This window comes from Urocitellus parryii, chromosome 6 (genome assembly GCF_045843805.1).
Source record: "Urocitellus parryii isolate mUroPar1 chromosome 6, mUroPar1.hap1, whole genome shotgun sequence".
NCBI classification, from domain to species: Eukaryota; Metazoa; Chordata; class Mammalia; order Rodentia; family Sciuridae; genus Urocitellus; species Urocitellus parryii.
Window position 1 is genome coordinate 76,208,882 of NC_135536.1, and position 15,951 is coordinate 76,224,832.

At 42.4% G+C, this 15,951-nt stretch overlaps 1 protein-coding gene across 1 annotated transcript in view; it reads left to right on the forward strand.

Moving 5' to 3' along the window:
* Positions 1 to 955: 955 nt before the first annotated feature.
* Positions 956 to 15,951, forward strand: part of Gch1 (GTP cyclohydrolase 1) — a 43,626-nt gene continuing 28,630 nt past the window's right edge. Inside the window, exon 1 of the mRNA XM_026384120.2 lies at positions 956 to 1,436. Within this exon, the coding sequence (XP_026239905.2) occupies positions 1,094 to 1,436 (343 nt within the window). The 5' untranslated portion in view covers positions 956 to 1,093. The remainder of the gene's footprint in view (positions 1,437 to 15,951) is intronic.

A 15,951-nucleotide genomic window follows, 5' to 3' on the forward strand; every position in this document is an offset into this window, starting at 1 on the left:
TGGGCTATTCTTGCAACTGATTAGTTTGGCCACCTGCAGTTTCTGACATTATATAGGGAACAGGCTAGAGGAAAGGGGTTGGCCCCAGGCCCCTCGGTTTATCCACCAAACACTTGCTACTGAAGAGTATAGTTTGCCAGATCCCTGTGGAAGACAAAGGTCACATTGAGATAAAATAGAGAATTGGTCTTGAGGTCTGGTATCTGTGCTTGCCTTCAAGAATATTATTCTGGACTGGGGATGTGGCTCAAGCAGTAACGCGCTCGCCTGGCATGCTCTTGGCGCTGGGTTCGATCCTCAGCACCACATACAAATAAAATAAAGATGTTGTGTCCACCAAAAACTGAAGAATAAATGTTAACTCTCTTAAAAAGAATTTTATTCTCCTAGGTATAGTGACTCACACAAGGGCCACTTAGTGTCACACATGCCCTGACAATGGCCAGAGGTTTCTCCTAGGGTGGTACCTGCGTAGGACACATTTAAAACTAACAAACAAGTGTGACATTGTACTATTGTCTTTAAAACCCAAGAGTTGGTTATCTTATCACCAGCATATCTCCTTCTCTTCTCCCTCAGGCAAGACCACCTGTTTGCTCATCCTTTGCAGGGCGAGGAGACCACAGCAATTATAATGCAGCGCCCTCTTTTCCCTAAGCGAAGTGAGGGCGGACCGGGCGCCCAGACCACGTCTATGGTTCCAAGATGCCGGATTCTTTTCGGACTCGGCTAGTCCCACCGTGAGACCCGAGGGATCCACTTGCTCCGCCGGTTGCCTTGGGGCGGTCTGGGGCCGTGGCCTCTCTGCAGGGCCCACCCCAAGGGCAGGGCGAGGGGCCGGAGCGAGCGCCGTGACGCGAACGGCCCGGGCCAATGGGAGCACCCCGTGGCGCCGGCCAAGCCGCCGGGCCATAAAAAGGAGGCGCTGCCGGTCTGTCCAGCCGGCGGCGGCCTTGACTCGAGCGTGTCTCTGCCAGATCGCTGACCGTCCTCAGGTGATTCGGGCCACAGGTCATTGCGGGCCGCCGCCTGCGAAGTTTAGCGGCAGCCCCCTGAGGGCCCCGGGGTCTCCCCGAGCGGTAGCAGCGGGACCATGGAGAAGGGCCCGGTTCGGGCGCCGGCGGAGAAGCCGCGGGGAGCCAGGTGCACCAATGGATTTCCCGAGCGGGAGCCGTCGCGGCCCGGGCCAAGCCTGCCGGCGGAGAAGTCCCCGCCGCCCGAGGCCAAAAGCGCCCAGCCCGCGGACGGCTGGAAGGGCGAAGGACCCCGCGGTGTGGAGGATAACGAGCTGAACCTCCCCAACCTGGCGGCCGCCTATTCGTCCATCCTGCGCTCGCTGGGCGAGGACCCCCAGCGGCAGGGGTTGCTCAAGACGCCCTTGCGGGCGGCCACGGCCATGCAGTTCTTCACCAAGGGCTACCAAGAGACCATCTCAGGTCAGTGCCCCCGCCGGCCGCGTCGGTGCTGGCTACTGGGACGTGCGGGGAGCGGGAGAGGTGGCTGCGGGAAGCCGGCGGCGGCTCCAGGAAGTTTCCGGAGTTGCCACACTCTGGGCGGAGGGAGCCCAGTGCTGTCACCTTCGAACCCCGCCCTCCGTGCTGGCCAGCTGCCCCGAGGCGAGGATCTAGGCGCCCAGGAGAGTAGCGGCCTCGCCTCCCGGAGATCCCTGCAGCTGTCCTCGCGGGGTCCTCCTCTCTCCCAGCACTCAACCTCCCCTCTAGAGCCTGGGGCTGGGGGTTCCTTGGGCGGAACCGCTGTCACTGAGCTCCTCGGCGGGCAGGAGTCTGTTGCTGCCCTTCTCACCTGAGCACCCAGAATCGGGTGCTTGAGGCACTAGCAGAACACAACTTGATAAGGATCGCTTACGCAATTGTTGGAAATAACAGGTTCCTGGGTCGTTTCTTTTCTTGAGACCCTCTTTCCTGCCCCCCCCCCACACTTTTTGGTAGATCTTGGAGTGAAGCCCTCGCTTCATGTGCTTTGGTCACCCAGAGTTCTTCCGCCGCAAAATCCAGGGACCAACATTCTGATTTATTTATCAGGGGGCTGGGGTCTTCAGAGAGTTGTTAATTCTTTCATCCATCTCAAGTTTACTTTAGCTCAGGACTTTTCCAAAAATTGGAACAGTTCTGAGTGCAGTCTTCCCTGGAGTTTGAGGTGTGAGGTTTCTTGGGCTAATTTGCTGCTGAAAGCCTTCTCCTTTTCCTCCCTCTAAAGAAAGAAAGCAATTCTCAGCTGATGCTCCAGAGTCCCCTCCCTCCAAGTCAGCTGGGTTGGCCCAGTGTAGTCTGGATGCCTATCCAGCTTTCAGCGGTGGGTTAGCAGGCAGTGTGGGTCTGTGAGGAGGCCATGTGAAGGGGAGTGGAGAATAATCCAGGAATGCCTGTTTATCAGGCGAGCAGTGTTGGTATTTATTTATTTTTTAAATCTTCTGGTATCTTTGGCTGGGATCAAAGTCATTGTTCTTCATTCCACGTCTTCTGAACATACTGGTGACATTTCTGTGAAGAAGCCTCTGCCTTTACCGTTTCTCCTAGAAAAAACAGTGCTGTCCCTGTTATTTTCCTGAAAGAGTATGGAGCCACTCAGAGACTACATCCTGGGAAGAACAAAGTTATTTTTTGCCCAGTCTTCCACACCCTAAAGGAAGGGTGGGAAATCAAAGCATGAGAGGGGTGGGGTGCCAAGAGGAAATGATACTGTATCCTAAAGCCAAGAAATGGACCTCTAGTCCCATGATTTTCTCACCTCTTGATGGCAAAAGTTTGGAGAGTTTCAAAATGCAAAGGATAAAGAATAATGGTTCTGTTTTCTGTGAGTTCAATTATCCCAGAGTAAATATTCTGGGATATAATGGAGAAGACCCTTTAGGGATCTTGTTCATTCTGTCTCTTGAAGATACAGGAGGAGGAGGAGGTGTCTCCACAGCCTTGGCAGGACTGTGGCCTGTACCCTAGCATGGGAGGGACAGGCCACAGACTATCTAAAGTGAGCCACAGGTTTACTTGAGAAATAGCAGCAGCAGCAGCTTGTCTCATAAGTCAAGATTCAGCTACAGAGGACTAAAGTCTCCAAAGAGCACTTTATTCTATCCTAGAAAACTGTTCTAATCAAGTGTTAACATATTATTTAAAAAGTCTGAGGACTTACAAATGAGACAGAATAGTGATTGCCATCTGAGGAAGAGGGGAGAATGGGAAGTGACTGCTTAATGGTTAATGGGTATGGGGCTTTGTTTTAGGATGATAAAAATGTTCTAGGATGAAAGTACCATATTGCAAATGCTACTGAACCATACACTCTAAAATGGCTAAAATGAAGAATTTTATGTCTATTTTACTATGATAAAAAGAGCTCATGAACCTTATTTAAAATAATTAATGGTTATTAATTGAATGTCTTAATGGGTTCAGTGCTTTTTGTGGATGGTTAATCCTCAACTTTGAGGTGAATTCTGTTCTCTTACCCCATGACTCGGAAATCGAGGCAGAAAGGTTGACAGTTTACAAGTGGGAGAGCCAGGCAGCCCCATGGCTGAACTCTTCAGTACTTATTTCCTCATGGTGCAACACAGGGAGATGAATCAGTGCACCTTTATCTACCAAATACTTCAACCTTGAGCTGGGTTACCAGCATTAAAAACAAACAAGCAAGCAAATGGTGGAGTAGAATGGATAAGATCAGTTTATCATATGCAATAAGACTAGTAAGGATAAAGTTTTAGGGAACTCACAGGTATGATTTGTGTGTGTGTGTGTGCTGCACACACATAAATCATACCTGTGAGTTCTCCACATGTGGAATGCATTTCTCACTGGGGTTGCAGTCAAAAGTTTTGAAAAATATTAGAATATCGCACTTAAGGATTTAATATTTATTTTTAAGAGATATATAATTAAAGCAGATTGAGTGGAGAGACAGCAAGATTGATACTGAGTTTAAAGAAATGAACCTGAAATGGTGGTTTTCCATGTAATGGACCACCCAGGATGGGAGAGAGAGGGAAGGATACAGATGGGAAAAGTGAGTGGCAAGTGGCTGGAGGAGTCATACATTTGTAGAAAATATAGAAGAGAGTAATAGGACAATCCTGCACAATCCTCAATTTTTATTTCTTTTGGAGCATAAATCAATGACTACTATAGATTTTTTTTTTAAAGAGAGTGAGAGAGGGGAGAGAGAGAGAGAATTTTTAAATATTTATTATTTTTTAGTTCTTGGCGGACACAACATCTTTGTTGGTATGTGGTGCTGAGGATCGAACCCGGGCCGCCTGCATGCCAGGCGAGCGCGCTACCGCTTGAGCCACATCCCCAGCACTATAGATTATTTTGAATAGGAATAATTTTTGAAACTAATTTCTAAGCTTGTGAACAGATTAGGACCTTATTTACTTTATATTCTGCATATTAATTTTTGGTTAATATTGTTGATGTGCGAGAAAATGTAAGTTGGGCCAGGGTGCACAGTTGTGCACTCCTGTAATCCCAGTGACTGAGGAAGACAATGGCAAGTTTGAGGCCAGCACAGCAACTTAGTGAGACCTGTCTTAACTTAAAATATAAAAAAAAGGACTGGCGATTAGGCTTATTGGTTAAGTGTTCAATACTTAGTACCAAAAAAAGAAAATGTAGGTTAGTATTTCATATTCCCCAAGTTTTTTTTCCTTCCTTCTTTTTGTAGTTCCTCCTCTTGTGTGATTTGAGGCTAGTTTCTGATGCCCTAGGGAATTTATCATCGTCCCCACACTGCAGCTTCCTTCCATGACCCTTGCCCCAGCTTTCTAGTGTGTTCTCATGGAAGCATCTGTGGTTGTCCAAGACAGGGCTATGTCACAGCTGTATAATTCTCCCCGCTTCCTATTCACTTCTGGGCTGTAGCTTGTAGGTGGAGTGGACAGCAGCACCTCTCCAAGGAACGGGAGAATCTAGCATCATAGGCTGATCTTTGGACCAACTTACACCAACTCATCTTATTTCTGTTTCTGCCCCATTTCAGTATAGCCATAGCCTATTTCTCTTACATATTCAATTTTTATTGTGGTGAGTTCTTTCTATACAAGGGCCCTTTCCTGTATGTTCACTCTCCTTTTATTCAGAACCAGTACTGAATTAAAATTTGAGTGTCCACTACACCCTGAGGTCTTTGGCTTTTATTCCCCTGTGACTGACCCTTCCTATTCCGTGTCCTCTCCCAGATATAAAAAGGAGCAACCTTTTTAGAGAGCATTATCTGCCAAATGTTGAATGGGGACAACTTGTCCTATCAGTTGTCCTTTTTTTTTTTTGATACTGGAGAGCGAATCTAGAGGCACTTAACCACTGAGCCACATCCCCAGACAGGGTCTCCCTGAGTTACTTAGGGCCTCGATGATAAGTTGCTGAGGCTGGCCTTGAACTCATAATCCTCCTGCCTCAACCTCCAGAGCTGCTGGGATTAAAGGCGTGTGCCACTGCACCCAGCTCAGTTGTCCTTTTTAAAATGAGTTTATGGGAGTACACAAGAATCTTGACTCTGTCACATTTTCTAGTTAAAGTAGGTTTTAGCTTGTCTTATCCAGACTGCCAAGACAGTTTTCATAATCAGGTTGACAGTGTCTCCAAATCTGGGAAGCGTGGATATCATCTAGCTTAAGGAGATGGCACCAGAGGTGACTGTTTTCCCCGATGGGGCTGGGGAGGCTCAGGCATGCACAGTAAGTCAGGTCCCCTCCTCAACCATGTTCCCTGCCAGATTGTCTCCATTCTCTGAGGATTACCCAAGGCAGTTAGATACTTCATTTATACAAGAATGAATTCTTAGCTACTTCATACTGTAATGTGGTAGTCACAAAAGATTTTTCTTTTTGAATCACAAACCTCTCTGAACTAAAAATTGTAACAGTTTTTAGCATGTAAAAGGGACAAAAAGTCAAATAATTTACTATTTCTTCTTACATCTTTGGTGAAAGGTGAGTTTGTCCCAAGTTTTAAAGTATATTGTAGAAAAGTTCATTTTATTGGGGGCTGGGTTGTGACTCAGTGGTAGAGTGCTTGCCTAGCATGTGTGAGGCCCTGGGTTCAATCCTCAGCACCACACAAAAATAAATTAAAATAAAGGTTTTGTGTCCAACTATAACTAAAAACAAAAATAAGTATTAAAAGAGAAAAGTTCATTTATTAAGAGATGCTGTTTTGAATGTTCAGCTTATTTAAATCTTGACTAATAATTTGTTTTTAATTTTGTTAGTTGATGCTCATATACAGTTTAGGTAGGTCTATTTGCTGCTAGAAAGAGCACTGTGAATAAAGAGGAGAAAAATGACAAAGCTGTGGATATCTTTTTTTTTTTTTTAAAGAGAGAGTGAGAGAGGAGAGAGAGAGAGAGAGAGAATTTTTTTTTAATATTTATTTTTTAGTTCTCGGCGGACACAACATCTTTGTTTGTATGTGGTGCTGAGGATCGAACCCGGGCCGCACGCATGCCAGGCGAGCGCGCTACCACTTGAGCCACATCCCCAGCCCAGCTGTGGATATCTTAATGACTGGAATTTGCAGGAAATCGAAATGGATTAAAACTATTAAGAAGAGGTTATTGAAAATTGGGAAGAAAAGCCAGTCCTAATAGTTCCTTTAAAAATATGTTAAAACTACAAATTTAAAAAATATAATCAATACCTAGGATTGGCACATACCTATGATCCCAGCTACTCTTGGAAGCTGAGGCAGGAGGATCCAGAGTTTGAGTCCAGTCTGGGCAACTTAGGGAGACCCCTGTCTCAAAAAAATAAAAAGGACTGGGGATGTAGCTCAGTAGTAGAGCACCCCTGGGATTGATCCCTAGTATCAAATAAAAATATAAATACACATTTATATCTGTAAACAATTTTTCTGACAAGGGAGGGAAAGGCACTATGTATAACTTGATATACCAAACAAAGCTGTTGGGTTGGTACTTGTATTGGTTTCCTAGGGCTGCCATTATGAAATATCATAACTGGGTGGTGAAATAACAGAAATCAAATCTCACAGTCCCAGAGGCTAAATGTCTGAAACCAAGGTGTCCACAATACCCACTTCCTCTGAAACCTGTAGGGGTGTCCTTCCTTGCTCTTCCCAGCCTCTGGTAGTAGGACCAACAGTCCCACATGTTCCTTGGTTTGTGGCTTCAACAGTCCATTCTCTGCCTCTGTCAACATCCAAGTTCTATCTTCTGCGTTCACTAGTTGTGTTGATTTAAGGATCCACTGTATTCCAGTATGTCTCATTATAAGTTGGATAACATCAGCAACAACATCATTAGGTTATATTCTAAGATGCTTGGAGTTTAGGACTTCAACATGTATTTTTTAAGGGGAAACTATTCAATCCATGTGAGTACTAAATACTATTATTCGTAAGACTAACTAGGATTAGTATGGATTTTTACTACAATTTTGTTTTTTAAAAAATTCATCGCATGCCAGGCACTGTGCTGAATGCTAGGAATACAGAATGAGCAAAGCTGACTGCGGCTCCTGCTCTCGTGGAACTCATAGCCTCTTGAAAAGAAAACACATTATAGAATCACAGGGAAGAGAAATGCGACAGTGAATGCACAGCTCAAGGAAAGCATTTAGCAAAGGAACTTGATCTCTGCTGGGAGGTAGGAGCCTGGGTAGGGGAATGATGCTGAGCTGACCCATATCTGAATGACATACACTGCAGATGGCTTGCCACCTCCTGGACCCTGTCTGAGTCCTTGACATATGTGGCCTGGCTTGATATTCGTGGTAGTCCTATAAGGTAGGTAATATAATTTCCATTTTATAGATGAGGAAATTGAAGCCCAGGAAAAACCTGCCCAGGCTGCAATCTTGAGAGTAGCCGGGCTGAGAGGGTGATGGAGAAAGAATTGTCATAATCTCTGATGCTGTCTTTAATTTATTCATAATGTTTTACGATTTATTTGAATCTCTTCCTCTCCTTTCGTCTGCTGTTTGCTGTGTCTAGCTCTAGAAACTCCTCCATGCATTGCTGCACCCTCCACCCCCAATTCATTTGCTGCACACTTCTGTCAGTCCAGTATTTGGTTGAATGGGACTGCAGTATTGAGATTTACCAGGAGAGGGCCACTGTCTGATCATCGGATCCCTGGTTATGAATCTTGGATTGTACGAACAGTTCTTAATTCCTGTTTATGTAAACAAAGATGTTCCCTACAACAGTAAATTCTCTATTGTGTCTATGGCAATTGGATTGGGGAATAATGTGGATTGAATTAGTAGAGTACCTGTTATAAATTTGTTATAGTCAAGGCTGAGAGTACATTCATGTACTAGAATTTTGTCTTCTTACAGCATTGGTAGCAGTTTTTTAGACATTTTTAGAGAACAGGAGACTGTCTGTTTTCATCTTTGAATTCCTAGCCAATTGCCCAGCTCAGGTGGAAGGATTCATGAATATTTGAATTAATTTCTTTAAATTTTTTTTTTTTTAGTTGTAGTTGGACACAATACCTTTATTTTGTTTATTTTTATGTGGTGCTGAGGATCGAACCCAACGCCTCAGGCATGCTAGGCGAGCGCTCTACCACTGAGCCCCAGCCCCAGCCCCAGCCCCTTGAATTAATTTCTTAAGGACATATAGCACTTCTTAGCTTTTCATCTTGTTAGGATGACAGGTTTTAAGCACTTTATTGTAGAAATGTTCACATGTACCCACAGTTAAGAATGAGCTTCTGTGCACCATTGCTCAACCTCAGTAGCTGTCAACATACATGTCAGTCTGTCTTGCTCGGTCCCTCTTGCCTCAAGGCCCTCCTCCACTGGATTATCTTCAAGCAAATCCCAGATATGTCATTTCACTAATAAATACTTTAAGACATTTCTAAAATATAAGAATTTAAAAAAACTATAATATATGATCATACTTGAACAGTTGTTCCCCAACATCACATATGTAGCCAATGTTTGTTTAGCTCTGATTTTCTCACAGGCATCTTTTTTATAAGCTTATTTGTTTGACTCAGGATCCAAACAAACTTTACTAATTACATTGGATAAGTCTCCTTAAGGTTCTTACATTACAGAGTTTGTTACATTTTGTACTTCCGTTTTAGTCTCTAATACTTTGTTGTTGAACAAACAGGGCCATTTGTCCTGTAGAATATCCCACATTCTAGGCTTTGCAGTGCAAAATAAAATTAGTTTTCATAAATGGCAGATGTTGGAGCTATATGGCCCATATGGTAAAAATAAAACAAATCAGAAGTTTTTACTAAAAATTTGAGGATAAAAATGAACACTGGCTGTATGATGAACTCAATATCTTGCAATAATTAGTTTTAAAACTGTATATCAAAATAAAACCATAAGAGGACCAGTGTTACTTATCATTTTTTTCTAGGTTTTGCTTATTTTATTCTCATGATTTAGGTTAGCATGTTCCTTTTGCCCCTTTTTGCTTATACATTAGTAATTAGATTTAGAGACTTGCATACCCCCAACCCTTACATTTAATCAAGAATACTTCATAGGGGGTGGCATGTGCTTCTGTCTGGAGATAGCTAAATGTCTAGTTGTCTACCTTTTTTTGATTAGTCAGTTTTCACTTTTTTTTTTTTTTTTGGTAACCCTGGTAACCCAGGGGTGCTTAACTATATTCCCAGCCCTTTTTTTTTTTTATATTTTAGAGACAGGGTCTCCTTAAGTTGCTTAGGGCCTCATTAAATTGCTCAGGCTGGCTGTGAACTTGAGATCCTCCTGCCTTGGCCTCCTGAGTTGCTGGGATTACAGGCATGTGCCACTGTGCCTGACATTTTTCACGTTTTTTCCTATTTTTTTTTAGGTTCCAGGGATTGAATTCGGGGGCTCTCAACCACTGAGCCACATCCCCAGCCCTATTTTGTATTTTATTTAGAGACAGGGTCTCACTGAGTTGCTTAGTGCCTTGCTTTTGCTGAGGCTGGCTTTGAATTCACATAATCTTCCTGCCTCAGCTTCCTGAGCTGCTGGGATCATAGGTGTGTGCTACCACGCCTAGCCCAATTTTTCGCTTTTTGTAGTGGGTTTGTGTCTATTTTATGATAAAATAGAATTGTCTGCACATATTTTGTACATACTTGGCATACTTAATTTTTTTTCTTAATTTTTAAAAATATTTCTAGGCTATCTGGTTTTCTGAGTTTTTCACATTGTCCCAAATCTCCAAAAACAAATAAATCCATGTATTAGTGGACCCATACAACTCAAATGCATGTTGTTTGAGGGTCAGTGATGCTTTAAAAATTTTGATTTCTGAAGTATGTACATGTATTTTCAAATAGACTAAAAATATTGTGGGGTTGTGGCTCAGTGGCAGAGCGCTTGACTTGCATGTATGAGGTACTGGGTTCGATCCTCCGCACTGCATAAAAATAAATAAAAGATTGTGTCCACCTACAACTAAAAAAAAAAAAAATTAAAAAAATATTGTGACAAAGTTATTTCAAATCTAGGAGTAAAAGAAACACAACTTGTTCTAATAATTAGCTAAACTTTCACAGTTGTACAGTATGTATTGCTGAAAACAATTACCCTGAAATCAGAGAAAAATAGAACATATACAGTTATGTGCCTCATGACAACCATTCAGTCAACCCTGGTGTGACGGTGATCTCTCAAAATTATAAGGAAGCTGGAAAATTCCTGTTGTCTAGTGACCTTGTGGCATTCTAACATTATAGTACAGTGCCTGTGAGTTTGTGGTGATGGTGGTGTAAACAAGCCTGCTGTACTGCCAGTTGTATACAAGTGTAGCACATATAATTAGGTACAGTGCACAAATACCTACCATGTTACCGGCTTACATGTTTCTATGCCAAACTTTTTATCATTATTTTAGTGTACTCCTTCTACTTACTAAAAAAGTTTGCTGGGGGCTGGGGATGTGGCTCAAGCGGTAGCGCGCTTGCCTGGCATGCGTGCGGCCCGGGTTCGATCCTCAGCACCACATACCAACAAAGATGTTGTGTCTGCCGAGAACTAGAAAATAAATATTAAAAATTCTCTCTCTCCTCTCTCACTCTCTCTTTAAAAAAAAAAATTAAAAAAAAAAAAAAAAGTTTGCTGTAAAACAGTATGCCAGTTAAAATTAAATGATGTTTTCAAAGCAATTACATATATTTAGTTTATTTATTTGCTGGGATGGAACCCAGGGCCTTGTGCACGTTAGGCGGGGCTCTACCACTGAGCCATACCCACTGGGCCCTTATCTTAAACTTATTCAAGGTTAACATTGAAGACATTAGGTGCTGAGAGCCACAGCCGAGTCAGAATGGCCCCTGGCATTTTGCCAATAGTATTGGTTGACAGGCGAGGCATTACTATCCCCCACTACTTTGGAGTTCTTGTGGGGATTCCCCTGGAGTGGCTCGACAGGCGAGGCATTACTATCCCCCACTACTTTGGAGTTCTTGTGGGGATTCCCCTGGAGTGGCTCGTGGTTTGTGCCCAGCCAGACTGCGGCAATTAGGACTACCTCCTTTTTCTGATGTTTTGAAAGTACCTTCTAGTCGTACATAGTCAGTCCTTTTAATAAACTTTACCTGAATACTTGTTGCTATTTGGTCTAGTCTCTAAACTCTGGTCATTCGTTTTCTCTGCATTTATGCCTTCCCATTAATCCCTTGGTTAATCTGCTCAAAAATCCTGAATCATACCACCTGAATATCTCCAGAATCTGACTGCCATGTCTCTCACCTGATTACAGTGACCACTTCACTAGTTACCTTGCCTCCTAGCTTGCCCTGCTCCAGTCTGTCCGCACCAAAGTGCTTTTTCTGAATTCTAATAGGTTTCTTCCTTCTGCTGTCTTTCCTCACCAGGGCTAAGAGATTTGTTGTGTTGTAGCCTGTTACCTATGTGTTTTCTTATCTTCTAAAACCATTTTCCCACATAAGAAAGTATAGTATTTTTAGTTTAGTTTTATTCATACACTGGTGTTGAGACCCAGGCAAAGTCCTTCCTGGGGCTGTTCTTGTTCAGTCTTTAGCCCGTCTTGTCTGTTCACCTCCTTTTTAAAATACCTTTCTGGTGTGGGTTGCTAACCATGGGGAGCCCCCTGCCCACCTTCATTTACTGACAACTGTTTCTTAATCTAAAGTTCTATGGAGAAGCACCCAGGGTTAGGTGAGGAATTGGCTGTTGTTGAGTTCTGGGCTGAATTATTTTGAGGTTTGTTTAGTCCAGCTGTTTCAGCTTTCCCAAGAGCACATGATTCTTGCTGTGAAGCATGATTTTTTTTTAAATTAGTACATTTTAATGATACAAAATGGGATTCAATGTGGCATATTCATAATTGCATACAACATAATTTTATTATATCCATCCTCCTACATGATGTATTTCATGTCATAAGTATTTATTTTTATTTGTTCTAAGTAGGAATCAAAGCCATTAAAATCATCTCAAACAAGGAAGCTGTCACCAAGATAGATTAAAATGCATTTATACCTATGTAATTCATGGACTTGTGTTAAGATGTTCATTAGCAATGATTTAGGGCTATCCATGCTGCAGTTCAATGGAGAGGCTGTTACTCAGTGAGGACTCTGTCTCGTAGTTTACGGCAGAGCTGCTGTAGATTATACCTCTCTAAATGTCCACCACCCTTCAAAATGTAAGAGCTCCCGTTAATGCCTGGGCATCAGTGGAGGTATGCCACTCTGATCACCCATCAGAACTAATGAGCCTTTCAGCTGCTAGCTGATAGCCTCCAGCTGTTAGTACCTTCTATGGAGGGCTTGCTTACTCCATGCTATTTTTCGTTCATGTTAGTGTCTTTTTCTTCCTTTCTATTCCTTTCCACCATGATTAGCTGGCCTTTTGAAGGATGGGGCCCTTTACAAGTGAGGTGCAAATCATCCAGCTTCACAATGTGTTGGAAATTCTGTTGATACAATCTTAAGATGTGTGGTGTTTCTGAAACTGGTGTTTTAGTATGTCAACAAAAATACATCCTGCTATCATGGGAAGAACTAGCCTGGGCTAGTCATAGCATCCCTGCTAATTTTGTTTATTGTTTGTTGGTTTGTTTATTTATTTAAGTACTAGGATTGAACCCAGGGGTGCTAAACCACTGAGCTACATCCCCTAACCCTTTTTATTTTGTATTTTGAGAAACGCTTTCACTAAGTTGCTCAGGCTGGGCTTAACTTTGGGATCCTTCAATGTGTGCCATCATGCCCAGCCCTCTGCAAACTGGTTTATGACCCTAGACAAGTTATTCTGGTCTGCTGTGCAGGGAGAGGCCGTTAGACTGGTAGTTAGTTGGATTGTCATGCTGAGGCGACGTGCAGCACTGTGGGCCTCTCAATATCATCTCATTGCTCACTCTGTTGACTCCTCATAGCTGATGGGGGACCCAGTAAGCACCCCAGAATACTTTCAATGCGAGGGGTGTGTTATAGTTTGAATATTAGGTGTCCCCCCAAACTCGTGCTACTGTAAGGATATTTAGAGGTGAAATGATTGGATTGTAAGAGCTGTAATTTAATCAGTCCATCCTAATGTGAATAGACTGACTGGGTGGTAACCGTAGGTAAATAGGGCATTGCTAAGAAGTGGTGGGTCATTGGGATCATGTCCTGGAAGGGTGCATCTTTTCTGTGGCCCCTTTTCCCTTTCTGTCTCATGAGCTAAGCGGCTTTCCTCTGCTATGCCCCTCCCCCATGATATGCTGCCTCACCTTGGACCCAGAGCAGTGGAGTTGGCCATCTATGGACTGAGACCTTTGAAACTGTAAGCCCCAAATAAACTTTTCCTCCTATAAGTGGATATTCAGTGTTTGGGTCATAACAGCACAAAATCTAACTAAAACAGTATGGTTTTCCCTTGAAACATGCATACTTAATGGTTTCTGATAACAGATCTCTTTTTTCTTGTGATGCAGTGTTGTTTTTTTTTTTGTTGTTGTTGTAGATAGACATGATACCTTTATTTTATTTATTGTGTCGTTCTGAGGATTGAACCCAGTGTCTCATACATGCTAGGCAAGCACTGTACCCCTGAGCCACAATCCCAGCTCCCAGAGGTTTTGAAAAGGTCCCTCATCTGTGTGTTCTTCATGGTCTGTGGACTTGTAACCCATAGTCCCTTTGATTAGATGAAGTCTTTAAGGACTCTCCACCCTTGACAGAAGTGTTAGTTGCCTCTACCAGGGAAAAACCAGTTGCTAGTTTTACTAGCATGTAAGATTTTAGTTTGTTAGGCTGGGGTTGTAGCTCAGTGGTAGAGTGCTTGCCTAGCACATGTAGGCACTGGGTTCAGTCCTCAGCACCACTAAAGGTTTTATGTCCATCTCCAACTAAAAAAATATTTTTAAAAAAGATTTTTTTATTATTATTATTTTTAACAAGGACTTCATATCAACTAGAAAAGCAGTTTCTCAGTTAGTTGGGAGAACAAGAAAACTAATATTTTAGGATCATGCTTTCTAAAAATTTATTCCCTTATTATAAGATTTCCAAACACAAAAGTAGACAAAATTATATAGTGGACATCTATATACCTACCACCTAGATTCAAAATTAACTTCCTGTCATATTGGCATACTCTATTCTTTTACTGATAATAAATCAAAGACCTGTATTAAGAGGTAAAATGGCAGGTCAGGGATGGTGGCACATATCTGTAATACCAGCAATTTGGGAGGCTGAAGCAAGAGTATTCCAAGTTTGAGGCCACCCTGGAAAATTTAGCAAGAACTTGTCTCAAAATAGGACTGAGGAAGTATCTCATTGATAGAGATACTTGGGTTCAATCTCTGGGAATCACTTCCCCACCCCCCCCCCCCCCAAAAGAAAAGAATATATCACCTTGAAAACAGTTTTTCTTCTTAACCACTTACTCCATCCTTATTAAAATTAATTGTTAATTCCCTCATCATCGAATTCCTACTCTATATTCACATTTCTTCAGTGGTCCCAAACATCTTTTAATGATTTTTTTTTTTTAAACTGGGAGCCACTAGAGGTCCATACATTTGCATCTGATTATGTTTTAGATGAGAACTGTCCCTGTAGCCCCTACCCCATAACACTGCCTTACAGAGATGCTTGTTGTCCTGAAAGATACTCCACCTTTGTGATTTGATCATTGTTTTTTTTTTTTTAATTTAATTTGTTTCTCTATTGCCCATATTCTTGGAAAATGTAATTTAGGTCTCAAGACTTGATTAAATTCAGGTAAAATGTTTATAGTAGGAATGTTGTATACTTCATATGATTGTTTTTCCAGGATAAATTTCTCTAGAGAACTTCCTTTAAAAAAAAAAAAACAAGGCTTTTTATTAGTTTGAAGATTTAATGGGATTCTCCTTTTCCCTGAAACTGTTCCAGTTTGATTTTAAAAAGTAAAGGTCAGAGTAGCATTAAATTACTGATTTTTTTTCTTTATAGAAACCAAATAAGTAGTTGATAAAATAGAATTTTGTGACTAATGCACACTAACTCTGGGCTCCAGCAGTCTCTGGGTATTAGGTTGCCCTTTCTGATCTCCTCTCCTGAGCTGACAGGTAGCTTTGACCCGTTCTTCGACTTTAACCTAGTAACTTATTTTATGGTACTGTAGATTGACCCCAAGGGTACCTCTGAGCCATATCCCCAGCCCTTTTTATTTTTTTTATTTTGAGACAGGGTCTTGCTAAGTTGCGGAAGCTGGCCCCAAACGGGATCCTCTTGCCTCAGCCTCCTGAGTCACTGGGATCACAGGTGTGCACCACCATGCCTGGTTACCTTTCTTTTTAAAAGTTAGATTTGCTCTCTTCATTTTCTTTGCTAGCATTGGCCATAGGCTTTGTAGCCTCATGGCTGAAACTGCAGAAAAACTAGTTTCAACTGCAGAAAAACCCCACTCAGGGGTCCTGCCTTTGGGTTCTCCCTATTCAGTTCATTCTTTAGTAGGTCAGAGTAGAATTAGGTGGCTTGAGATCAGGGCTCTGGTGCAGAGTCAGA